General features: G+C 44.4%; 1 protein-coding gene across 2 annotated transcripts in view; it reads right to left on the bottom strand.

Moving 5' to 3' along the window:
• The window catches only part of kcnh4a (potassium voltage-gated channel, subfamily H (eag-related), member 4a), a 180,204-nt gene that overhangs the window by 46,717 nt on the left and 106,489 nt on the right, over positions 1-26,998 (bottom strand). For both annotated transcript variants that reach the window (XM_039739911.1, XM_039739912.1), the window contains exons 5-7: positions 15,324-15,567; positions 15,002-15,159; positions 14,696-14,903 (exon numbers count right to left, since the gene is read on the bottom strand). In XM_039739911.1, the coding sequence (XP_039595845.1) occupies positions 14,696-14,903; positions 15,002-15,159; positions 15,324-15,567 (610 nt within the window). The remainder of the gene's footprint in view (positions 1-14,695; positions 14,904-15,001; positions 15,160-15,323; positions 15,568-26,998) is intronic.

The following is a 26,998-nucleotide window of genomic DNA, read 5'->3' as shown; positions in this document are numbered from 1 at the left end:
GTGTCACTCTATTAGTTATAAAAATAATAAAAACAATAAAAAATACACATTTCTATGTAAAATAGTCAATACAAGTCTTATGGGCCAAAAATATATATATTTTTTATTTTTACTTTTTTTTATAAAATGCACACAAACTATATACATTTCTTTTACAAACTGTTACAACACAGCTCAGCGTTTTTCCATGTGCCACTTGATGGCAGCAATCACTAGCAAGCAGAAAGCACAAGGCGTGTCACATGTCGCTCTCTGTCATTAGACGTCTCCTGGGCCGATTGAATACTTTCACGCCGCGTACATGCATCTATTATTTAATCGAGAGTGTATTTACGTTTATCTACTTTATTCATATTTAAAATGCAAAAAAACTTGGCGAAATCACAATAAACAACCACGCACCAAGTCTGCAGACTGGCACAAATGCCACCTTCGCGCAGCTCCGATCGTTTTGTTTACAAGTTAGTATGGCAAGTTACATATCAAAATGCTCGGCTGCTCATTGGCTGTAAGTTTTGAGTGTCACTCACAGTGTCCAATCAAACTGGTAGATTCTGCCAGGGTTTGGAGTTGTACGTCATCGTTCAGCTGTCTGTGACACTCGTTGGCTATACGAGGTGCCAGTCAACCCCAGACCCGTCGTAATTGGCCAACTTAGGTGTCAATCAGAAGCTAACACTTCCGTGTTACATGCTGTAGCATGGTTATCGCCGACAGAAACAAATTACGTCTGATATGAGCAATAGAAATGAAAAAAAATTACGTAGCTAGTCTCAAGTTATGAAACGTTTTCTGGAGTTTTTGTCCCTTTGAGGATATATCATGTGTTTTGGACCTAATCGTTTTACTGGATTATATTCGCTGGAGCCTTACGGACAGAATGAGATCAATACTGCTCGGAAATATTGATGTTTGACTTGCAGAGGGTCTTCAAAGGTAGGGAAAGTCAACTCTTAAAAGTATGTACTTCTCTGTAAAAAAGGCTTTAGTGTCAGTGCTGTGGTTGTTGTGTGTCAAAATGGTTTATATCATCGGAAAGACGAGACTCTGAAGTTTCATTTGATGGGTAGTATGTCGAGATGCATGGCAGATGGGCATGCACACATTACTGTAACGCCGTCAAAACGCTGTTATGACCCGGGACCGGTACGTGTGCGCGTTAAGGGGTTAAGTTTCCAACGATGTCCCCGTGTTCTTGATGAGCTCATTTTAAAGTCAGCGTCTCGATCCACTGGACTAATTCCCTTCATCATTTTAAACACTTCACTCCGGTCTCCTCTTCATTCCCATTTAATGTAAAGGCTCAGCTCTTTTAATCTTTCCTCCTAACTCACCCCCTGTAGCCCTGAATCAGGTGCATGCTGGGAAATGTAGTCTGACAGGGCAGCCCTGCTGGGGTCACGGGGCGCCACAAGAGGGTGTTCCAGGGAAACAAGCTCCCTGCTCAAATAATGGACTTCCGTGTGACCTGGAAGTACTTCCATCGGGCAATTGCCCTGGCACCGGAAGTCTGTAATGAAAGGGACCGCACTCCCTTACTTGGGCGAGTCGGAGCTGGGTGGTAGAGAGGCAACACTTGACTGGAGGAGGGCAGTGCGGTGGCGAGAGTGTTTTATGTGTATTGGTGATATTTGTGGAGGTATTTAAATAAAACCTTAGTTTAGTTTTGGTGATCGTATTGGGGTTTGGGGCTCACTGACTCCCGGGGTTTATCACACTCTCTATTATATAAACAAAAGTCCTGCGATGAGACGAGACTTTTTTTGACGAGATTTTTTTCAAGTCCCGCGAGACTTTGGCCATGGGATGTTTTCAAGTCCCGGCCTCCTCTCAATGGCCCACACAAACATTAAGAAGTTTTCATTTACGCAAATAACGATAGACACTTGGAATAAGTGACCGAGTAGTGTGGTAGACAGTAAGACGTTAGGGACTTTCAAAACTCGACTTGATGTTATTTTTGGAAGACTAGGGGGCTCTGCCCCCTGTTCTCTTTGCTCGCCAACCCCCGGGCGGGCGCTACACGCTAGCCACTTTGCGGTTCTGATGCTTGCTTATAAGGAAGCGGATGTACAATTTAAACAGATTGTTATTTTCATGGCAATTGTTACATATGCATAATAGAACTAACTATTTTACATTACAGTGAGTTATTAACCATATTAAAAAATAGTAAAACGTAATAAATTGAAAGAAAATAATGTTTCATGTTGCGTTAGAGGTATTCATTATGTTATACGTTTTCGTTCTGTTTGTCTTTGAAATTAACACGCAAATACTTTTTAAACTTACACTTTTACTATAAAACTTCAGTAAAAACAATTTTTTGAATGAACTTTTCGTCAATATCGCATCGAATTTTGATTCCGTGTTTGGACTTGCATCGTAACAATGCAACGTATAACTTCCCGTTAGTGAATTTAGCTTCTTTCCTTCTAATAAATAAAGCAACTTTTTCGAAGGTTTTCCCTGTGATTTGTTAATTGTCATTGCAAAAGCTATTCTAACAGGAAACTGTAAACATTTTAATATGAACTAGCCAACCCGCGGCGTAGCATACGCCACATAATTAGTTATTGATGCGTGAACACTTCCTGAAAGACACAGTTGTCCAAATGGGGTGAGTTTCAGGATACGACTGTCAGTGAATGAAAAGATGAAACTCTGGAGAGAGCAACATACAATTGTCCGTGAGTGAAAACCGGTTTTGGCAGATACAGACATATCTGATTGAAAGTTTGGCCCTGTGCCTTATTAATAGTCATTGCAAAGGCTAATCTAACAGGAAATTGTCTGCGTGTAAAAGTAAAAGGTAGATTTGAATCTGATGGGGTCAAGGAAATCTGGGGAATAAGGACAGTTTGTGAGGTAGCAGCTGCGATAGTTTTACACTCCAGTGCATTGCGGTGAATGCTGGTCAGGTGAGCAGGCGGGCAAGCCAACAAAAACACTATGCTCTTAGTATGGTATGACAAAGGTTTTTGTAGACAAAGGTTTTCCCTGTTCCTGCAGGACCATCTAAGAAGAAGCATGTTTGTCGCGGATGGGAATCGCTGTATGCAGCGTGTAGAGCAGTTTGCGAGGCTGGACGCGGGAGCTGGTGGGCGGGGCTCTGTCGTGCGTATCCCATGATGCTAGAGGAGGGTTAGAGGTGGCCGGCGGGGCTCTGTCGTGCGTGCCATGGTCGACTTAGTTTATTGAAAAGGAGCCGGAACCAAAAAGAACAATGAAAAGTCAACGTGGCTCAGAGGTGCATCTGGACTGTAGCAGAGACGAAAGCGACTGAGGATGTGTTTGGTGAGGCGTTGGGGGCGGCCACATGAGCAGGCAGTGCGCATGCCTCGAGAGCGAGGGTGGACGCGGGAGGAGGGTTAGAGTTGGCGGGCGGGGCTCTGTCGTGCGTATAGTTGGCGGGCGGGGCTCTGTCGTGCGTATAGTTGGTGGGTGTGGCTCTGTCGTGCACATCCCATGGTCTCTGTCTTGCGTGCCATGGTCGGCTGCTTAGTGAATTATATATATAGATGGCATATCAAGATCTTCTTTGGTGTCTAATGTTATCCCCTGAAGATGGACCACATTACCTTTCTTGTCGCCTGTTAATATTTTACATGTTAGAATTGTTTGAACCAATTTTGAATACAACTAATCTCGTCCCATTGCATAGCCCATCACTCAGACATAAATTACGCAATAATATTACGATATGTCCTTCTTTCAACAGTAATTTGTTCAGAAGAAGACCAGATGGTGTTAACGCTGATATTGCAAGGTGTTAATGCTTGTAGATATTCTTCGTGATATTGTAAGTTGATATTTTTATCTTCTGCACCATCACCACCAACTGTTTCAGCAGAGTCTATTGATGAGCATTTAACCAATTTGCCGTGTTACCGATCGACATTTTTGGAGTAAATTCGTTTGACTTCATCGTTTCTCTCTGCTAGGATTGCCCGTGTACCCATTTCTTCTGTTGATAGCCCTCCGTGCTGAAATTATTCAATAAGATTTGGACAGAAGTCTATTAATTTGGGAACTTAATGTGAGGAAAAAGTTAAAATGTATAAGAGCTGAGAGAGCAGGGACTGTGTCTGACAACAGCATTGACACGAATGAGAAGTGAGAGGACCATCGGTGTGGGCCGTTGAGAGGAGGGCGGGATTTGAAAAAATCTCACGGCCAAAGTCTCGTCTCATTGCAGGACTTAAATCTCTTCCAAAAAGTCTCGTCTCGGCCCAGGATTTTTTTATACAATAGAGAGAAAATAAGTGGATAGGACTGGTGAGCTTTGTTGGGCTGAATGGCAATTTTTGTATTATCTATATCTATTATTTATTTATTATATTACATATTTATTGACTATACTGTATTATGTATCTAGATTGCATAATATCATACACTGCCTCAATTGTTCATATTACTTACTACTCCTCAATATTGCTGCTACTTACTTGCCTTGTTTGTGTTTTAATTTTAATTATAAATCTTAATTTTTAATTTTAATTTAATTTTAATTTTTTATTTGCAATTCATGTTGTTACATTCTGGACCCTGAGCTTCACAATTTTGTCTATCTGTATGCTTGTATATGGTTGAGATGACAATAAAGTTTGCTTTGACTATTCTCGTCCAGATTGTTCTAATTCTGTATTCGGTAATCTGTAAAATTTATACAGTCATATGAAAAATTTTGGGAGCCCCTCTTAATTCTGTGGATTTTTGTTTCTCATTGGCTGACCTTTCAACGTATCAACTTCCTTTTAATATAAGACATACCTTATGGAAACAGTAGTGACATTAAGTTTATTGGATTAACAGAAAATATGTAATATGCATCATAACAAAATTAGACAGGTGCATACATGTGGGCACCCAGCAGAGATAAGATATGACATCAATACTTAGTTGAGCCTCGTATTGCAAATCTAACAGCCTCTCGACGCCTCCTTTAGCCTTTGAGTGTCTGGATTCTGGATGGAGGGATTTCTGACCTTCTTCCATACAAAATCTCTCCAGTTCAGTTCAATTTGATGGCTACCAAGAATGGACAGCCTCCTTCAAATCATCCCATAGATTTTCAATGATATTCAAGTCAGTGGACTGTGACGGCCATTCCAGAACATTGTACTCCTCGCTCTGCATGAATGCCTTTGTAGATTTTCAACTGTGTTTTGGGTCCTTGTCTTGTTGGAATATCCAACCCCTGCGTAACCTCAACTTTGTGACTGACACTTGAACATTAGCCTGAAGAATTTGATGATATTGGGTTGAATTCATCCGACCCTCGACTTTAACAAGGGCCCCAGTCCCTGAACTGGCCACACAGCCCCACAGCATGATGGGACCTCCACCACATTTGACAGGAGGTAGCAGGTGTTCTTCTTCCGCCATGCAAAGCGCTTTTTGTTTTGACCAGATAACTCCATTTTTGTCTCATCAGTCCAAAGCACTTTGTTCCCAACAACAACAACAACATTTAGTTCTATAGCACATTTTCATATAAACAGTAGCTCAAAGTGCTTTACATATTAAAGAATAGAAAAATAAAAGACACAATAAGAAAAACAAAATAAATCAACATTAATTAACATTGAATAAGAGTAAGGTTCAATGGCCAGGGGGGACAGAAAAAACAAAAAAAACTCCAGATGGCTGGAGAAAAAATAAAATCTGTAGGGATTCCAGACCATGAGACCCCCTCCAGTCCCCTCTGGGCATTCTACCGAACATAAATGAAACAGTCCTCTTTGGATTTAGGGTTCTCACGGAAGGACTTGATGATGATGATGGTCACATAGAGTTCTGCCTTTTAATCCGTCCATCATTGTTGGAGGATCATGAAGCTTTGAGTAGGTGGTGGTGGCCTGCGCCACCACCACTAAGAAACCGGAAAAAGAAACAGAAAAGAGAGTAGGGGTCTTCAAATCAATCTGGCTTGTCTAAATGAGCATTGGCATACAACAAGTGACTCTGTTTGTGGCACGAGTGCAGAAAGGGCTTCTTTTTCATCACACTGCCATACAAATTGCTCTGAATTGTAGAGCGATGTACAGATACCCCATCTGCAGCGAGATGTTCTTGCAGGTCTTTGGAGGTGATCTGTGGGCTGTCTGTCACCATTCTCACAATCCTGCTCATGTGCTGCTCCTGTATTTATCTCAGCCTGCTAGACCTGCTGGGTTTAACAGCAACTGTGCCTGTGGCCTTCCATTTTCTGTTTCCATTCCTTACAGTTGAAACTGACAGTTTAAACCTCTGAGATGTCTTTTTGTAGCCTTCACCTAAACCAGGAGACTCAACAGTCTTTGTTTTCAGATCTTTGGAGAGTTGCTTTGAGGATCCCATGCTGTCTGTCACTCTTCAGAGGAGAGTCAAAGGGAAGGAAGCACAACTTGCGATCGACCACCTTAAATACCTTTGACCACTCATGATTGGACACACCTGTCTATGAAGTTCAAGGCTTAACGAGCTCATCCAGCCAATCAGCATTGAGCAGTGACAGGCATTCAAATCAGCACAATGACAAGGAGACCCACATTTGTGCACAGCCAGTTTTTCACATTTGATTTAATTTCATAACTAAATACTGCGTCACTAAAAGTCTTTAGTGTACTCCGATGTTCCTAGAAAATGAAAGACATACCACTGTTATCTTTTATGTTGAAAGGAGAGTCAATTATTATGCAGGCCGAGAGGGGGTCCCAAACTTTTTCATATGACTGTAGTTGCACCTCAGAACTTGTCACAGAACTCTGTGTCTGTAGTCAGTGAAGAGCATTTTAATAAATGGACTGAACTGAATTTAATGTAAAAGTACAGCAAAAAAAAAAAAAAAAAAAAAAGACAGTTATTTTTTATGGTGTGTCTGCCCCAGGCCTAAATGTCAAAATCCATCCCTGGTTTCAACCCAAACCCCCCCCAAACTACCAGCTCATTTCCCAGCTCAATTATCTCTCAGAAGCTGCTCTGTCCTCTTGGATGTCTACTTCAGCCTGTCCATCATCCACAAACGAATATGGAAATTAAAGTTTGTTTCAGGTTTCCAGTCAGCCCACAGATCGGCCTGCGTGACGGAGGCATTTGATATACAGTATCATATACTGCGGCATTACGCACAACAGGCTAAGAACGCACCAAAATAGACAAGGAGGTGTCGGCGAGCGGCGTCTTTGTCTAACGCACAGCGTGTGCTTTGTGTGGCTGACTGAGTAACGTGGGCATGAGTCACAGGATGGCGGGCTCCTCTGTGGCATTGTGCTCACTTGAGGGTCCAAATGGAGAGCAGTGAAGGCAATAAGACAGACTTACAGCAAGGCCGAGGTAGTGAAGGGGTTAAGAGGCGTCTCCCTCACTGCTAAAGACGGGCAGAGAGAAAGAGCGAGTCGAGAAGACGGAGACTGCATGCTGGCCCAGTGTGGCTTTGCAGGTCCATTTTCAAGTGGGGCCTGTACACCGGTGCTGTGCAGAGTGGAGGCAGACCCTCTGCACTTTTCTGGCAGGGGTCTGTTCTGCTCCTACTCTCTTCAATGCTGGTATGGACTGGGTGGTGGGCAGGGTCGTGGGGTCCAGCGGCTGTGGGGCATCTGTTGGTGAAGAAAGATTCACTGATCTTGACTTTGATCTTTGCGGAGTCAATGGAGGTTCTGATCAGGGGTCTTGAGAGACTGAGTGAGGGGTCCGAGGGTCATTATAAAAACCAACATCCAGGCCTTTAATGACCACTTGGGCACAGCCATCAGCAGTGCGTCTGTCTGCAGAGAGCGTGTCACCTCGTCGAGAGGTTTACTTATCTCAGCAGTGACATTCATGTCTCTGGTGACTCTTCCTATAACGTCAATAGATGGATTGGGAGAGCATGGGGGGGGGGGGGGTCATGAGGTTGCTGTAAAGGGGTGTGTGGCCCCCCCAATATCTCTGAATAAGGACGACGGTCTGAGTCTTCAGAGTCCTGGTGCTTCCCGTCTAAGTCTCTGTGGTTGTGAGACATGGCCGCTATCCAGTGACCTGACATGAAGACTGGTCTCCTTTGGTGTCTCTTCAGAGAGTCCTTGGCTGCCGCTGGTTTGACTTTGTGTTGCTCAAGGGGTCCCGAATGAGGCACATGACCTGTATTGTGAGGGAGTGTCAGCCACGTGACGTGATTCCCTGAAGGTGATCCAGCTCATTGTTGAGGACCCCAGTGGCTGGACCAGGCCAAGGGGGCGCTCACGTAACACCTGGCTGTGGCACACAGGGGGCCATTTCGGGAGGGTGGAACTGGACCGCATGTTTGCTTGGAGGGGGTTGCCAACTGGAATCCCGAACTTTTTTGTCATGTGGTGGGTGCAGCAACGTGCTGTGCCAGTGCAAGACCCCCAGCCTGACCAGTCCTATAAATTGTGACAGGGAGTCGCACCAACTTACACTTGGCCATCTGCCATGCTACTGTATGTAAGCCCAAGCTGAAAGACAAAGGGATTTTGTAGTTTACAGGAGCCACTGAAAGAGTGAAACAAACAGCAAACAATTCATACGAGCACTCGGTCCAGAGTTACATTGATGTTCGGAGTGGGATGAGGAGAAGACCTACAGTCCCGTGTAGCAAAGCCCAGGGTGCCGTGGAAATCTGGAAGGCCATCTGCAGCATCAGTACAGGAAGGAAGACAACTTAGACAAGTGCTGCCTCTGCAGCTCCACTACTCTTCTCCATCTGCTAAAGTCCATCAACCTGGGTGCACGGCCATCAGTGGAGCTTCGGACTCACGGAGATGTGTGGTTGATGAAGTTGCCATTGACCCCAGGTGAGCATTGTGAGGCACGGTACGACTGTAGAGGGAAAGGGTGAGGCAGATCACAAAAAGCACTGGACAGCAGCAGTGGAGGAAGAGTCTCATGGCTGAGCTTTGAACTTGGAACGCAGTTCAGTGTAGAGTGACGGCCAAAAGATACATCTGCCCCTCCACACAAGGAGGTCTGCCTGCCCACGTATAACCGACAGATCAGTGCACAGAAACGCAGCTCTCCATATCCGGCTGTGTCACCTGACATCAAAGTACTTGAGACACCTGCTGATGTGCCTTTGTTACAGCTAATCTACTCTCGTTCTCTCTCTCTCTCTCTCTCTCTCTCTATATATATATATAAAATATAAATAAATAAATAATAGAAATATAGAAAATCCTAAGCCTAAAAGTGCAGCGATTTTATGTGACTTTTTATGTCACACTTTAAATCGGGTTTATTTTAAAACCTACATATATATGTTTGGTATCATTCTTTTCAGAATTTATCAAACTTTAATGTGGTGTTATTAGATTTTCAGATTCTTCTTCCGTTTTTAAATTCTAAACTAAAAAAATATCAAGAACTCACTTCCCGCGAGATGAGACTTTGTGTCAAGAGATTTAACCACACCTGGGGGGCCGGAAACAAAAGACAAAGAGTAGGACAGCTGCTTTTAAATGTTCAATGTGATAGATAGCTAGATAGATAGATAGATAGATAGATAGAAATGAAAGGCACTATATGATAGATAGATAGATAGAAATGAAAGGCACTATATGATAGATAAATAGATAGATAGAAATGAAAGGCACTATATGATAGATAGATAGATAGATAGATAGAAATGAAAGGCACTATATGATAGATAGATAGATAGATAGATAGAAATGAAAGGCACTATATGATAGATAGATAGATAGATAGAGTTAAAGGCACTATATAATAGATAAATAGATAGATAGATCGATAGATAGATAGAGTTAAAGGCACTATATAATAGATAGATAGATAGATAGATAGATAGATGTGAAAGGCACTATATAATAGATAGATAGATAGATAGATAGATAGATACTTTATTAATCCCAAGGGAAAAGCCAAGCAAATTGACACCTTTTATTGGCTAACTAAAAAGATTAAAATATGCAAGCTTTCCAACAGACATACAAGACACCGAAATGTACCGATACTACATGGAATTAATCCCAAAGGGCAATTCCCATACTCCAGCAGCAGTATACTGATAAAAACAATATTAAATTAAAGACTGATAACAATGAAGGTATAATAGACAGACAATAACTTTGTATAATGTTAACGTTTACCCCCCCGGGTGAAATTGGAGAGTCGCATAGTGTGGGGTCTCCTCAGTCTGTCTGTCGCTGAAGCTGCCCCTCTGTCTGGATCCTGTTCAGTGCAGTGTTTCTCAACCTTTAAGTATTTGCTACCCGAGTTTTCATAACAGTTTTAATCGCTCCCCACCCCACTTTTTTTTAAAAGGAGCCTACTAATACCAATTTATTCTTTTTTAATTAATGATATATCATAGATGCAGATTTTATTATACCTACTAAACTTTTATCAACATTTATCTAACTCTAGATTTATTGTTCTAGTATCAGAATGTAGTTTAAGTTCATTTGTTTTGGTTTCAATAGATGTATTTTTCATATTTTCGATTCTTGTTTTCTTTTTTTCACATCTTCGCGCCCCACTAGGGGAGCCCACCCCACAGTTTGAGAACCACTGGTTTAGTGGTTGCAGTGGATTCTCCATGATTGACAGGAGTCTGCTCAGCGCCCGTCGCTCTGTCATGGATGTCAAACTGTCCAGCTCCGTGCCGACAATAGAGCCTGCCTTCCTCACCAGTTTGTCCAGGCGTGAGGCGTCCCTCTTCTTTATGCTGCCTCCCCAGCACACCACCGCGTAGAAGAGGGCACTCGCCACAACCGTCTGATACAACATCTGTAGTATCTTATTGCAGATGTTGAAGGATGCCAGCCTTCTGAGGAAGTATAGTCGGCTCTGTCCTCTCTTGCACAGAGCATCAGTATTGGCAGTCCAGTCCAGTTTATCATCCAGCTGCACTCCCAGGTATTTATAGGTCTGCACAGTCACCTCTGATGATCACGGGGTCCACGAGGGGCCTGGGCCTCCTAAAATCCACCACCAGTTCCTAGGTTTTGCTGGTGTTCAGGTGTAGGTGGTTTGAGATCTCGCAGCACGGAAGGAGTAGCAATCCAGCAGCTGATTGAGCAAAGAGGAGGTAAAAAAAACCCCCACTGTATTTGTTTCCCATTGTATGACCGTTTAAGAGGGGGTTTCGGAGGAACAGCCGTGTCTCCCTGAGGTGCATTCAGCCCCGCTCTTCACAACGCGAGTGTCAGAGACACGAGGTGGCTGGTGCTTAGCGCAGGCCGGAGGGTGTTGGCAAGCCCCCTAGTATACTGTATATATAAAACTAGGGCTCGCATCCCCTGGTGCTCCCTGTGTGGAGTTTTCATGTTCTCAGTGATTCCCTTCCTCTATCCAAAGACAAGCTGGTTCAGTGGATTGGCGAAGCTAAACGGGTGTGCGAGTGCGTGTTCTCCCTGTCCAAGGATTGTTCCTGCCTTGCGTCCTGTGGTTAATTGGGAACCTAATCCAAATTAAGAGGGTTGGAAAATGTCTGTTGAAGAAAGAAACAGGTATCGCTAGCTAAGCGGAAGCGAGGTGCGCTCCAACACGTGGCGAGAGGTACAGCGACTCGAACGGAGGCTGGCACGTGAGTGAGGATGGCTCCGCCCCCTCCCCTCAGCCCACAGCTGCTCTCTCGGATTCGCCCAAGTAAATCGATGCCACAAGTCAACTATGATACTATGATATGAGAAGTCGCAAAGTCAACCGGAATGTTCAAGCAAATTATAGAAAAACAAAACCCGGTCTAAATCCATTAAGCAGTTCTCTCGTGAAAAGCGGACAGATGGTGGATTTTATTTATATCTATCTATTATATAAAAAAATCTTGGGTCAAGACGTGATCATCTTGGGGAGACACTTTGAAGTCCCGCGAGACTACTTGCACGTCATGCCCTACGTAGAAACAATTTCTCTGAGACACTTTAACGTCCCGCGAGACAAGGAAGTGAAACGAAAGGACAGCTGCTGTGCAGGCTTTTAAATGATCAACATGCAGTGCGACAAGCAGCAGCTGATCAGACCGAATCTCCTTCACAACGTGAGTGGCACCGACGTGAAGTGGTGAGCGTGAAACACGCCCTCCCGGGGGTGAGCAAAGCGAGTAGAGTGCAAAGCTCCCTAGTATATATAGATGGAGGTCCCTGCCAAACAGGAGGCTGTGGAAAACCTGCCGACTACACCAGTTGTGGCCCGCAGGGAGTGTCTTTGAACACCGAAACCGAGACACAGCTTCACTACAACAGTCCCAGGTTCAAATCAACTGTTTTTATGAAAAGGCTTTTGCTTGATGTTGCCATGAGTACATTTTTTTTCTCCTTTTCCTTCTCTACTCCACCAAGGTCAGTCATCAGTCAGTCATTATCCAACCTGCTATATCCTAACACAGGGTCACGCGGGGTCAATCCCAGCCAACAACAGGGCGCAAGCCAGGAACAAATCTCGGGCAGGACGATAGCCCACCGCAGGACACACACACACACACACACTAGGGATGCCAATGCATCTAACCTGCATGTCTTTGGACTGTGGGAGGAAACCGGAGCACCCGGAGGAAACCCACACAGAGAACGTGCAAACTTCATGCAGGGAGAACCTGGGAAGCGAACCCGGGTCTCCTAACTGTGAGGCAGCAGCGCTACCACTGCACCACCATGCTGCCCCACCACCAAGGTGAGCTTTGCCTAATTCCACTTCTGACTTCTGATTCCCCTGGGAAAGGTGAAGAATATTTTTTTGAGCTGGACCAGGGAGCACTTCCGGCACAACAACACAGTAAATCTTGAAGTACTTCCAGGTCATGCATAACTTCCCTCTGACAGGGGAGCCTGGCCTCAGCAGCTCCCCCTAGTGGCAATGAAGGATTCTAGCAGGGCTGCCCAGTGGAACTACTATGACTCCTAGGCAGCTCTGTAGGTGTTCAGATGAGAGCCATGACAGAGAGATGTGGCCACCCAGTATACTGCGGGGGAACACTTTGTCCCAGGAGGCAGTCTCCCTCCTTCTCTAGTCCTTCCACTATAACAGCCACCGGGCCAGCAACATGAACGCTAACCTGTACAACCATCTTTAAAATTTTAAACCAAGCACAGACCCAAAGAAACTTCCACTTCACCGCTCTGTCACACTATAAGCACAAGCAACCCTGACTGAAATCACCAGCTTGAGCTCACCCACCTTGGGACGTCCAACTCCTTTTAGTGAAAAAAGTGCCAGACTGCTGGCCAGTCGACCCCTAGTGAGCCACCTACAAAACCCACACTGAGTGACATTCTACGTCCGACAAAGAATGTGAACTTCTGATACATTTCAGAGAAGTGGTGCGAGCAGTTTATTCCTTACGGTATATTTAAGGGTACCACGGTCCACTCTGTTTTATTGAAGTCCGTGCACTTTCAGATTGCCAGCCTGTTGGGGGTTTTAGTCTGCCTCCTTTCTTCTTCTTCTTTCGGCTGCTCCCCTTAGGGGTCATCACAGCGGGTCATCTTCTTCCATATCTTTCTGTTCCCTTACATCTTGTTCTGTTACATTCATCACCTGCATGTCCTCTCACACCACATCCATAAACCTTCTCTTGGGCCTTCCTCTTCTCCTCTTCCCTGGCAGCTCTATCCTTAGCACCCTTCTCCCAATATACTCAACATCTCTCCTCTGCACATGTCCAAACCAACGCAATCTGGCCTCTCTGACTTTGTCTGTAAACTGTCCCACCTGAGCTGACCCTCTAATGTCCTCATTTCTAATCCTGTCCGTCCTCGTCACACCCAACGCAAATCTTAGCATCTTTAACTCTGCCACCTCCAGCTCGCTCCATCTCCTGCTTTCTGGTCAGTGTCACCATCTCCAGCCTATATAACATAGCTGGTCTCACTATCGTCCTGTAGACCTTCCCCTTCCTGAAACTTCTCTCCACCCATTCCATTCTGCCTGCACTCTCTTCTTCACCTCTCTTCCACACTCCTCATTACTCTGTACTGTTGATCCCAAGTATTTAAACTCATCCACCTTCACCAGCTCCACTCCTTGCATCCTCACCATTCCACTGACCTCTCTCTCATTCACACACATGTATTCTGTCTTGGTGGTCCTACTGACCTTCATTCCTCTCCTCTCTAGAGCAGATCTCCACCTCTCCAGGGTCTGCTCAACCTGCTCCCTACTCTCATTACAGATCACCATGTCATCAGCAAACATCACAGTCCACAGGGACTCCTGTCTAATCTCATCTGTCAACCTGTCCATCACCATTGGGTATAAGAAAGGGCTCAGAGCCAACCCCTGATGTATTCCCCCCCTTCATCACTCCTACCGCAGACCACACCACGGTCACACTTCCCTCGTACATATCCTGTACCACTCTTTCATACTTCTCTGCCACTCCCAAACCCCAAAAATCATAACAATAATATTTTTGAGGGCAGTAGCCTCATGAGCAGCCCCTAAATAGTCACACTGTGTTCAAACCTTTGGGTTGGCACTCCTGCAGAGCTGGCCTATAAGATGTGAGCACATCCCAGTTTTTCATATTCTTCAGGAGACCCCCTGGCTGATGTTTAAGCCATCGATCATGGTAGAAACCGTAGCGAAACACAAGAATGAATTGTTTTTGGCCTGATTAGCACAGGTTAGGTTATATGAGGAGATGCCCGGCCAGTATGAAGCTGCCAGACATGGACTGGACAAAAAAATCATCAGATGATGTGATCACTTCATGGGCCATCTAGTCAATCACTACACAATGAATTCATTTGTTACCTACCGATATCCCAGGTCACTGGATCGTTGTTCTCCATTTCCTTTCGACCAATCACGTACCAGATGCAGGCCATCCAGTGGGCCAGCAGGGCAAACATAGACATGAGCAACGTGAGCACCATGGCACTATACTGAGAGTAACGGTCCAGCTTCTGGAGGAGGCGCAGCAGGCGCAAGAGCCGTACCGTCTTCAGCAAATGGACTAGTGAGGTCTGCGTATAGAAAAAAGGAAGAGAAGGGCTGGTCAAGCAGGGACACAGAGGGTCAGGGCGGGCACAGAAACAAGAGGATTGTCAGAAAGGGCACCCACCACCGTGATGTTGAATGCATACAGTAGGTCAAAGGGCAGAGCAGCAATCAGGTCCACAAAGAACCAGGTGGCGGCGTAGTGAATGCAGATGGACCGCGGCTCATAGACCACCTGGCCTGACTGGCTCACATAAGTGGTGCGAAAGTTCAGCGCAATGTCTGAAGGAGGAGAAAAAGAGAGAAGATTATTTTCTAGGGACAGAGATTCTTCCATGACTTAGCCATCCTGGTAGTAAACAGAAGAGATTATTCTCAAAGGGTGTCATCTCCCAAGACTGCCATTACTTGACTGGCATCCAACCAGCTCACCCAAACATACTGACCCAGGATGAAGAGCATCTCCACAGCAATGTCGCTGACAATGGTGCTACGAGAAGCAGACTCGCAGTCATCATAGGCAGTGAAGCAGACGTTGTAGGGCACCGTTACGGCCACATAAAACGTGGCCAGCAGGATCAGCCAATCCCAGAGCGCCTTGCAGATGCTGTAATGAAGCAAGATGAAGCGAGATTTCTGCACGGCTGCCACTTTGTACTCCGGAACGGACGGCTTGTTGTCAAACATGCTCTGGAAAAAGAGAAAAGACAGGGGGTTAGCAGCAGGTCTGATGGCGACTGACCTCACACTCGCCAACCCTTTGAGAAGTTTTGCACATGCAGTCAGTCCTCTTGACTCCCAGAGGTCCCAGGTGTAGCGTCTTTGGCCTCCTTGCAAATCTGGGGACGCCCTGCATGGTCTTTCATACTACCATTGAAGGGTGACACTGGATAGAAAATTCTACCAGAAGGGCCGGAATGAATGTCCACCACATCCAAGACAAGACTGTGAACAAGAGGTCCAATGTCTGGTATAAGGTTTACGTTTTATTGGCCCTCTTCATCCACAGTGATCCTGTCTTCATTTTATAGGATGCTTCCTTACATTACAAGTCTGTATGTGACATGTCTGCCTTTACACATCTGACCCAGTCAACTCTTAGTGTTATTAGTGTGAAGTGGAAATGTCGAGGAGCAACATCTGCTCAGTCATGACGCTGTTGACCTAGCAAACTCAAACAGCAGGCGCATAAAAATGGCCTATCCTGTGTGGCATCACTCACAAAAGAGTTCTAAACTGCCTCTGGATGCAACATTAGCACAAGAACTGAAGGTCAGGAGCTTCATGAAATGGGTTTCCATGGCCAAGCCACAGTACACAAACCCAAGACCACTACGTGGAATGCCAGGCATCAGCTTGAGTGATGTATGGCACACCAGAGCAGTGGAAACGTGGAGTGACAGATCACACTTGACTATCCGGCAGTCTGAGGAGTGAATCTGGGTTTGGTGGATGCCAGGAGAGTGGCTGCCTTCCAGACTGCATAGTGGCTGCTGTAAAGTTTGGTGGAGTCTGGTTTCAGTCAAGGGTCCTGTCAATGCTATAGGAGACAAAGAGCTATTGAGACAATTGTGCTCCTAGTTTGAAGACGGCCCATTTGTGTTTGTGGTAGTGAAATAATATATAAAAAATTATTATAAAGATATATTTATTTATAATTAAATCCATGTATAAGTATATAATTATAAAGATACAAAAATGCGCTAAAAGGAAGAGGGTAACCGTAAACCTCTGGCTTGTTAACAAAAGGCAACACGGAATTTTTATAAAAATAAACATTTGCTTAACCATAATACAGAAGGAAAGAAGGTTTGTGCTGATAGAGGACAGAAATACCCTAACCTGTGTTTAAGCTGACTATACAAGCCTCCAGTTGTCTTTGGCTATCTAATCCAATGCTTGGTCAGCAATTCTAACTGCTGAGCCTCTGTGTGCCACAGTTAACATGCACATGTGAATAAAACTCATAACAGTACTGTCCAGATACAGTGACATAAAGAAACATGTAGTATTACACACCTAACTGAAGTGATCATTTCAATGGCCAGAAGCATTCCTGTCAGATTTAGGGTTTTGGGGCTGTAAGAGGCATGCTGGGCACGCAAACTGCTGCTGACTGAACCCCACTGATCATGCAGGACATTTTTAGGTCCTGAGCGAGTCACTCTTCATCAGTTCATCGTGTCAGTTTATCATGACAAGTGCCATCGCCCAGCACTCTGCCATTCATCGGATTGCATGATGAAGATCTTATGCATGCTGATGACGCCGCTCTTACCTGAATATGGCAGTGGCATGATAAGATATGATGATGATGACGATGATCGGATTGCCCATCTAAATGGCTCCTGTTTGAGTTTTAATGGCAGGCTAAGTTGGGGGCCGGGCCGATGCCAGTCATCAGGTGGGCCTACAATGGCACAACTGCTGAAGCGTAAAGGCATCGATGAAGCAGATCTACCAGAACTCTCAACTTAAAGGTGAATCACATAGAGTCATATGAAAAGGTTTGGGACCCCCTCTCAGCCCTCATAATAACTGACTCTCCTTTCAACATAAAAGATAACAGTGGTATGTCTTTCATTTCCTAGGAACATCGGAGTACTGGGGTGTTTTCCAAACAAACATTTTTAGAGACGCAGTATTTAGTTATGAAATTAAATCAAATGTGAAAAACTGGCTGTGCACAAATGTGGGTCTCCTTGTCATTGTGCTGATTTGAATGCCTGTCACTGCTCAATGCTGATTGGTTGGATGAGCTCGTTAAGCCTTGAACTTCATAGACCGGTGTGTCCAATCATGAGTGGTCAAAGGTATTTAAGGTGGTCAATCGCAAGTTGTGCTTCCTTCCCTTTGACTCTCCTCTGAAGAGTGACAGACAGCATGGGGTCCTCAAAGCAACTCTCCAAAGATCTGAAAACAAAGATTGTTGAGTCTCTTGTTTTAGAGGAAGGCTACAAAAAGACATCTCAGAGGTTTAAACTCTCAGTTTCAACTGTAAGGAATGGAATCAGAAAATGGAAGGCCACAGGCACAGTTGCTGTTAAACCCAGCAGGTCTGGCAGGCCGAGATAAATACAGGAGCGGCACATGAGCAGGATTGTGAGAATGGTGACAGACAACCCACAGATCACCTCAAAAGACCTGCAAGAACATCTCACTGCAGATGGTGTATCTGTACATCGTTCTACAATTCAGAGCAATTTGCACAAAGAACATCTGACGACACTGCTGTCGTGGGCTGCATCAGGAGTGGGCAGATAGGAAGCTAATCAAAGACTTTGTTAAATGGTGCGACTTAAACCACTTACATCTTAACACCAGCAAAACCAAGGAGCTGGTGGTGGATTTTAGGAGGCCCAGGCCCCTCATGGACCCTATGATCATCAGAGGTGACTGTGCAGAGGGTGCAGACCTGGGAGTGCAGCTGGATGATAAATTGGACTGGACTGCCAATACTGATGCTCTATGTAAGAGAGGACAGAGCCGACTATACTTCATTAGCAGGCTGGCATCCTTCAACATCTGCAATAAGAAGCTGCAGATGTTCTATCAGACGGTTGTGGCGAGCGCCCTCTTCTAGGAGGTGGTGTGTTGGGGAGGCAGCATAAAGAAGAGGGACGTCTCACGCCTGGACAAACTGGTGAAGAAGGCAGGCTCTGTTGTAGGCACAGAGCTGGACAGTTTGACATCTGTAGCAGAGCGACGGGCGCTGAGCAGACTCCTGTCAGTCATGGAGAATCCACTGCATCCACTGAACAGGATCATCTCCAGACAGAGGAGCAGCTTCAGCGACAGACAGACTGCTGTCACCGTCCTGCTCCACTGACAGACTGAGGAGACCCCACACTATGCGACTCTTCAGTTCCACCTGGGGGGGTAAACGTTAACATTATTCAAAATTATTGTCTGTTATACCTGCCTTGCACTTTTTAACTTGCACTGCGCTTTTATTGCTCTTTAACTAGTTGTTTTTTTCAGTATGCTGCTGCTGGAGAATGTGAATTTCCCCTTGGGATTAATAAAGTATCTGTCTGTATGGCAGGGTCCTTTCTGCACTCACGCCACAAACAGAGTCGCTTATTATACGCCAATACTCATTTAGACAAACCAGATTCATTTGGGAACAAAGCGCTTTGGACTGATGAGACAAAAATTGAGTTATTTGGTCAGAACAAAAAGTGCTTTGCATGGCGAAAGAAGAACACCGCATTCCAAGAAAAACACCTGCTACCTCCTGTCAAAGATGGTGGAGGTCCCATCATGCTGTGTGGCTGTGTGGCCAGTTCAGGGACTGGGGCCCTTGTTAAAGTCGAGGGTCAGATGAATTCAACCCAATATCAACAAATTCTTCAGGCTAATGTTCAAGTGTCAGTCACAAAGTTGAAGTTACGCAGGGGTTGGATATTCCAACAAGACAAGGACCCAAAACACAGTTCGAAATCTACAAAGGCGTTCATGCAGAGAGAGAAGTACAATGTTCTGGAATGGCCGTCACAGTCCACTGACTTGAATATCATCGAACATCTATGGGATGATTTGAAGGAGGCTGTCCTGAATTGAACTGAACTGGAGAGATTGTGTATGAAGAATGGGGTCAACAATCCCTCCGTCCAGAGTCCAGACGCTCATCAGAGGCTATAGGAGGACAGCGTCGAGAGGCTGTTAGATTTACAAAAGGAGGCTCAGCTAAGTATTGATGTCATATCTCTGCTGGGTGCCCACATTTATGCACCTGTCTAATTTTGTTATGATGCATATTACATATTTTCTGTTAATCCAATAAACTTAACGTCACTGCTGTTTCCATAAGGCATGTCGTATATTAAAAGGAAGTTGATACTTTGAAAGCTCAGCCAATGATAAATAAAAGTCCAAAGAATTAAGAGGGGCTCCCAAACTTTTTCATTTGACTGTATATGTCAGACCACTCAGACAGGCGCTCTTATCAAATGACAAGCTCACAAATTTCGCCCCCCACCCCAAGTACCTATATGATTCTGGACAAGCCCCCTCACCTATCAGAGCTCATGGCCTACACGCATTGGATGAGCTGCTGGTGATCACAGAAAGGCGCTCTATAAAGTCTCAGGGATACAAATTCAACTTGACGTCTCTGAGCACATCACCAAACGTGCCAGTGTTGATATGTTGAATCGATTGGCGATCGCTAGAAAGGCGCTACATGAAATCACAAACTTGGTGCCTATCACTGACACCCTGAAGAGTAAGGCACTTTGGCGTGGTGTTTGCTGTATGAAATGACAAGATCGTAAACTCAATCCCCATTGCTGACTTCCCTGTGTGAGTCTGAATAAGTAATATCCCTTGTCCAGTACAAAAATATGTAGACAGCACCCTGGTATGATTTTGCCTGTCGGAAGGTGGTGTATGAAACCACAAAATCATAAACTCGGCCCCCATCACTGAAGGGACTTGTCGTTGTTGTCTCCCCTGGCCCTTCCATTATTTTGGCCTCCTTGGACAGAAATCCCTCCATGCAGAGTCCAGACGCTCATCGAAGGCTATAGGAGGCGTCCAGAGGCTGTTAGATTTGAAAAGGAGGCTCAGCTAAGTATTGATGTCATATCTCGGTTAGGGGTCCACATTTATGCACCTGTCTAATTTTGTTATGATGCAGATTACATATTTTCTGTTAATTCAATAAACTTAACGTCACGGCTGAAATACGACTGTCTCCATAAGGCATGTCAGATATTAAAAGGAAGTTGCTACTTTGAAAGCTCAGCCAATGAGAAACAAAAATCCAAAGAATTAAGCAGGGCTGTGAAGTCGGAGTCGGAGACAATTTTGGGTACCTGGAGTCGGAGTCGGCAAAAAGTTAACCGACTCCGACTCCTACTAAATTTAAATGGGAATTAAAAAAGTAAGTTGAAATGTCCCAATTCACAAACAGTCATAATGAACTACTTCTCTGCTGTAAGAATAAAGCCCAATGCAGGCAGCACATAATGTTACCACAAAACGAACATGTCAAGTAACCATGAAGCATGCTTTTCATTGACTGTATGCCGCACTATATGGGATGTAATGCACAGGTAAGGTGCGGCACCGCTTTCCATTGTGTCGTGTTCCACTGTTACAGGGAACTGTGAACCTAGCCTAAAGCCCCCCATACATTTACAGATGCACTGCCGATTTTTTGGCCGTTCAACGAGTCATCACGCGTCAAACGCCTGAAAAATCATCTGGTGTGTTCTCAGCTCCATCGGCTCCCCTTAAGCTATGCGCTAGTAATGGGGGCCGAAGGAGCCGAGAACACAGATCTCCCTACCGGTCTCCAGCAGAGGCTCGTTCTGCTGATCAGCTGGCCGGTGAGTGACACAATGCACTAAACTTCCGGCTGGCTGACAGAGGAGACAGCCACTGCAGCAGACAGAGGCATCACATTACTTTGGATGGGGGCGGTGGTCGAGATTTTCGGCAAGCTGGATCTGCCCGTCCATGTGGACACCCGCAATCTGCGGCCGCCAATCAATTGCCGCGATTGTACACGCACATCGTTCGGTGGCAAAATCGGCCACGGATCGCTGCGTATTTGGGGGCCTCAACTCTCGCTGATAATTAGGTAAATGTTTTTTGTAGGACTAGAGACACTTGTATAAGTGAAGGGAATAAACTTAAACTTCAAACCTGACTATGGGATTCAAACATGATTCATGATTTCCTTTAACTATAACTGTATTCCAAGTTTAATATAGGTTTTCCAGATATTGTTTTTAGTTCATATAGTTAAGTTTTTTTCGTTTTAAAAGTTAAAACTACCAAAGAATGTGGTTTGTATTTTTGAACCAATACATTTCCTGTTCCTGATTTTTATGCCTGCTATTACTATCCAGACACTTGTTTAAAAAAAAATAAAATAAAATAAACAAAACCTTGTTTTCATTGTGTTTGTCTTTAATCTGGCATTATAGTCGAGTGTTGGCTTCCTAGCCAGTAGTTCTGTGGTGAAATGACATGTATGTTGCCTTCCTTTCCTTCAATGGATGTAGAAAATACAGTAGCATAGTATATACATACAGAGGAGTCGGAAGATTTAGAAACGTCGGAGTCGGAGCATTTATCTACCGACTCCACAGCCCTGGAATTAAGAGGGGCTCCCAAACTTTTTCATATGACTGTACTTGAGGACACCATCGGAAATGAAGGGGAAGTGTATTTCGGACTGAAGCCGGGATGCACTTCTTCATGCACAGAGTTGTGAGAATCTGCAATAAACCACCAAGATGTGGAGCTGAAGGAGAAACCTGAGCAACCTCTAGGAAGAATCTGGAGGAGGTATTGGGAGAGCTCAGCTGAACAAACGAGTTTTAAAGGCTGAATGGTCTCCTTGTCGTTTGTCAGATTTCTTATTTTCTTAATTAAAAAATGAAAACAAAGGAAGTAACGAGTACCTCTTTAAAATGAAGATGAACTAAACCCGGTCACGATGGATCCAAGTGGAGAAAAGGAAAATGCAGGCCTACTAGCGTAAAACAGACGGACTAATTAGACCAGCGTTGGACCAAAACCCGTTTTTTGATGAGAAACTCGGAGGTGCGTCTTCTGATTGGTCAATTGTATTTTTTTTTTTTTTTATTTGGCTTGATCAGAAGAGACGCCTTGCAGCTTCCTCAGGCCATCACTGCAGAGCCAGAGCTTGATGTCCTCACATCATTAAGGAGCTGCTGGAGCTCGGCAGCCCAATTAGGAACAGAAAGATCAAATATTGACATGAGACTTTCTGACGTGGCTTCCGCGTCCAGGGAGAGATTTGCCAGTTAGGAGGACGAGACCCCCATTCCTCCAGTCTGGCAGGGCTCCTTATGTTCAGCCGCAAATTAAAGGGTTCCATTTGGGTTTGACACGGCAAACACGCAAGAGGGACATCCCTCATGAGATCGTCTCGCAGATCCTCAGTCAGAACAACTTTGCCGTCAAATTGGGATCAGGCAGAGCGGGTGAAACTACCAGCCGGGGGAGTCTAACAGGGGTCACAGAGGTACGTTCGACATTTAGTGAGGCGAAAAAGTAAAACTACAGAGCCCAGCGCTAACGAAATGAGAAAGGAAAGCTACAGCAGGGTGTAGGCCGACAGGATCAGACTGGGAAAGAAGCCGTGGAGGATAGCAGGGCCGGATTAAGACGAAATTGGGCCTGATGCTGCAATGCAAAAAAAGGCCTATTTTTTCTCGGCATTGGTGCACTCGACACTCACCGTACACACGCACTCAGACCGACCAAGGAGCCTTAATTGCTTGCGACGCAACCAGCCAGCCTTTATTGAACATGAATAATAATAACGACGTAGTATCGTAACAACTCGAGATTAACATCAAACTATGTAAAATCGACATTCGATAGCAATTGTCTGAAAAGTGCACTTCATGCAGAAAACCTAACAATGAAATACGCAAAATTTCACAATTCACTTACGAAACAGAGTAAGAAAAAATGAATTTGCAGAGACATTGGGTCAAAGTCAATCGTTTTATCCACGATTTAAATTTCATAATAGACCAGAATCCTCTTGAGGATTTTAAAAATTCGAAACATCCATGCCGGGCCCGCGGGCAGATAACCTTTACCTTTACAGATAACCATTTAAACAGCCGTCGATTTTTACTGTACAACTAACTTTCAGGGTGAAACATTGACTACGTGGCACTTACCGAACAATAATAAAGTGGCAAGAATCCCCAAGATACTGCAAAAAACGCAGCTAAATTGTAAACTGTTTAACGGAAAACTGATAGCATTAACTTGGAATCTTCGGCTAACAATAAACACGACGATGTTAAAGTTACGTCACAGCGCAAAGAACAATAGTAACTGTGTAATAAGTAACGCTGTGTCTAGGCGTCCGAAAAGTCGGACTCCAAATTTCATTCTAAGAATTATTTTGAGGTTAATATAGCAAAGGAAAACAGTTCAGCTTCCGGAAAATTCTCGTCAGTTTTCATCTGGGCCTAATGCTGCAGCATCAATAGCACCCACCTTAATCCGGCCCTGGAGGATAGCAATGTCTGGCAAGATCAGTCTAGGAAAGTAATCCAACATTACAGTGGGGACTGGAAAAAGGAAAACTGCAGAACACCACAAGCTGGCAGGATCAGACTGGGAAAGTAAAGCTACAGGATTATAGGAAACAGTGAGTGCAACGTTACAGTGGGGCGGCCCGTGTCAGGCTTTGAGAGGAGTGTGATCGAGCTGTTTAGGAATCTAGCAGCGTTCAAAAATAGGATAGGAGAGCCTGGCAGGACCAGACTGGGAGTATAAACCTACAAGAGAGTACGGACATGGAGAATCAGACTGGAAAATTAACACTGCAGGATAAGAAGAGGTGAGGCGGCCGTCTGCTGTTAGGCACCTAAAATCTGGAATAGCTGACCGATAGAAAATCGCCAGGCTGATACGGTGGAGCACTTGAAAAAACTGCTAACAGCCCGTTACTTTAACATTTTAGACATTTTTGAACAGATTAATAGACTTTTTAAGTGATTTATGATTTTATAATTGGTAGGATGGGTGGGTACTGCAAAATAAAAGATTTATGAATAGGGGATGTGTACCAATGCGTTTTTGATATAGCCTTTGGGCTATTATCCCCTACCCTAATCCTGATATTCTGTATATGCATTGAATTATCATTTTTTTTTTTTTTCCATGGCTTCCCAATCCGTACTAACCCTTACTTCCTTTACTGTTTTTTTCAGTGCCGATCTGCACCCCCACCATCTGATCAAAGCACCGTGATGTCCCTACATTGATGGACGGAAGGCCAGATGTCCACATGACCGTCATCATCAATCACGTGAAGCCTGAAAACCATGAGGCCTGATTGAGATCATTGATGTCAGGTAGAAAGCGCAGTAGGGGCTGGGTGGTCTCGTGGCCTCGGAACCCCTGCAGATTTGTTTTTTTTTTTTTCTTTTGTGTTTTCTGTCCTCCTGGCCATCGGACCTTACTTTGTTCTTTGTACTTTAGTTTTGGCTAATTTTATTTTTATATTTTTTCTTATGTCTTTGTTCATCTTGTAAAGCACTTTGAGCCACACCAATTGTATGAAAACGTGCTCTAGTACTAGTGTGTTGTACCATGTTAGCCATTATTAATGTAGTGAGAAGTCAAAAAAAAAAAATTACACCTTTTATTGGCTAACTAAAACATATTAAAACTAATATGAAACATTGGGGCCTGAGTTGCCCCAAAAAGCTTAATTATTGTAATATTTTCAGTTAGTCAATAAATGGTGTAATTTTGCTTGACTTCTCAAAACGTGCTATAGAAATAAATGTTGTTGTTGTAGTCATAGTAGTTTATTTATATGCAGTATAATTGTTACTTCTGTTGTTTTTATTATGTACTACCCCCTTTAAAAATCAATAAACAAACAGGTATCGCTAGCTAAGCGGGAGTGAGGCGGGCCCTGCCCGGCTCCCCACTCCTGACGTCCCGCAGCCTCTGTCTCGAATTAGCGCGAATATATCGCTAATACAAGAGAACTATGATTCTTAGCGCAATGAGAAAAGTCGCAAAATCAACCGAAATATTCAGGTAAATTATACAAAAAAAAACAAAAAAAAAAACAACGATTTAAATCCGTTCAGTCATTCGCTAGCTAAACAGAAGATAAGGTAGGCTACACACCCCGAAGCCTAAGCGTGAGTGAGGAGGGCCCTCCCCTTCGCTCTCAGTCTCTATCTCGGATGCGCGCAAAAAAAACGCTCCTACAAGCGAACTGTGATACTCATCGAAATGAAATGTCAAAAAATCAACCGGAATGTTCAAGCAAATTATAGAAAAAAAAAAACCCGATCTAAACCCATTAAGTAGTTCCCTCATTCGCTAGCTAAACAAGAGGTAAGGTACAGGCCCGAGGCCAGCGCGTGAGTGAGGAGGACTCCATCCTCTTCGGTCCGCTGCGCTCAAATAAATCGCTCCTGCAAGCAAACTGTGATTCTTAGCGCAATGAGAAAAGTCGCAAAATCAACCGGAATATTCAGGTAAATTATACAAAAAAAAAAACAAAAAACAACGATTTAAATCCGTTCAGTCATTCGCTAGCTAAACAGAAGTTAAGGTAGGCTACACACCCCGAAGCCTAAGCGTGAGTGAGGAGGGCACTCCCCTTCGCTCTCAGTCTCTATCTCGGATGCGCGCAAAACAATCGCTCCTACAAGCGAACTGTGATACTCATCGAAATGAAATAAGTCAAAAAATCAACCGGAATGTTCAAGCAAATTATAGAAAAAAAAACCCGATCTAAACCCATTAAGTACTTCTCTTGTTCGCTAGCTAAACAAGAGGTAAGGTGCAGGACCCAATGCTAGAGCGTGAGTGAGGAGGACTCCACCCCCCTCCCCTCGGTCCGCTGCATCCTTCTCGGATGCGCGCAAATAAATCGCTCCTGCAAGCAAACTGTGATAGCGTGATGAGAGAAGTCGCAAAATCAACCGGAATATTTAAGTAAATGGTAGAAAAAAAAACCCCGTTAAGTAGTTCTCTCGTTCGCCAGCTAAACAGACGTTAAGGTACACGCCCCCGAGCCCAAGCGTGAGTGAGGAGGGCCCTGCCCTGCTCCCTACCCCTGACGTCACGCTCCCCCCTCCCCTTCGCCCTTAGCCTCTGTCTCGGATGCGCTCAAATAAATCGCTCCTGCAAGCAAACTGTGATACTTAGCGCGATGAGAGAAGTCACAAAATCAAACGCAATATTCAAGTTAATTGTCGAAAAAACCCGATCTAAATCCATTAGGCAGTTTTCTCCTTCGCTAGCTAATCGGAGTCAAGATACACGCTCCGAAGGTGGAGTGTGAGTGAGGAGGGCCCCGTCTCTCTCAGATTAGTGTGAATATATCGCTCATGCAAGCGAACTATGATACTCAGCGCAATGAGAGGAGTCGCAAAATCAACCTGAATATTTAAGCTTATTATAGAAAAAAAAAGATCAAAATCCCTAAGTATTCTCTCGTGAAAAGTGGACAGAAACACATACAGACGTTGGATTTTATATAAAGAGAGATTTATTTCGATTTTTAACTGTCGACTCATTTATTTATTTATAGTATAGTTCTTCACTTGTCCTGTGTTTGTGTATGCGTTTTGTTGAACGTCAT

The sequence above is a fragment of the Polypterus senegalus genome, chromosome 17, assembly GCF_016835505.1.
Source record: "Polypterus senegalus isolate Bchr_013 chromosome 17, ASM1683550v1, whole genome shotgun sequence".
Taxonomy (NCBI): domain Eukaryota; kingdom Metazoa; phylum Chordata; class Cladistia; order Polypteriformes; family Polypteridae; genus Polypterus; species Polypterus senegalus.
The sequence above is the reverse complement of the archived record's forward strand: the minus strand, read 5'-3'. Positions and strand labels throughout refer to the sequence as shown.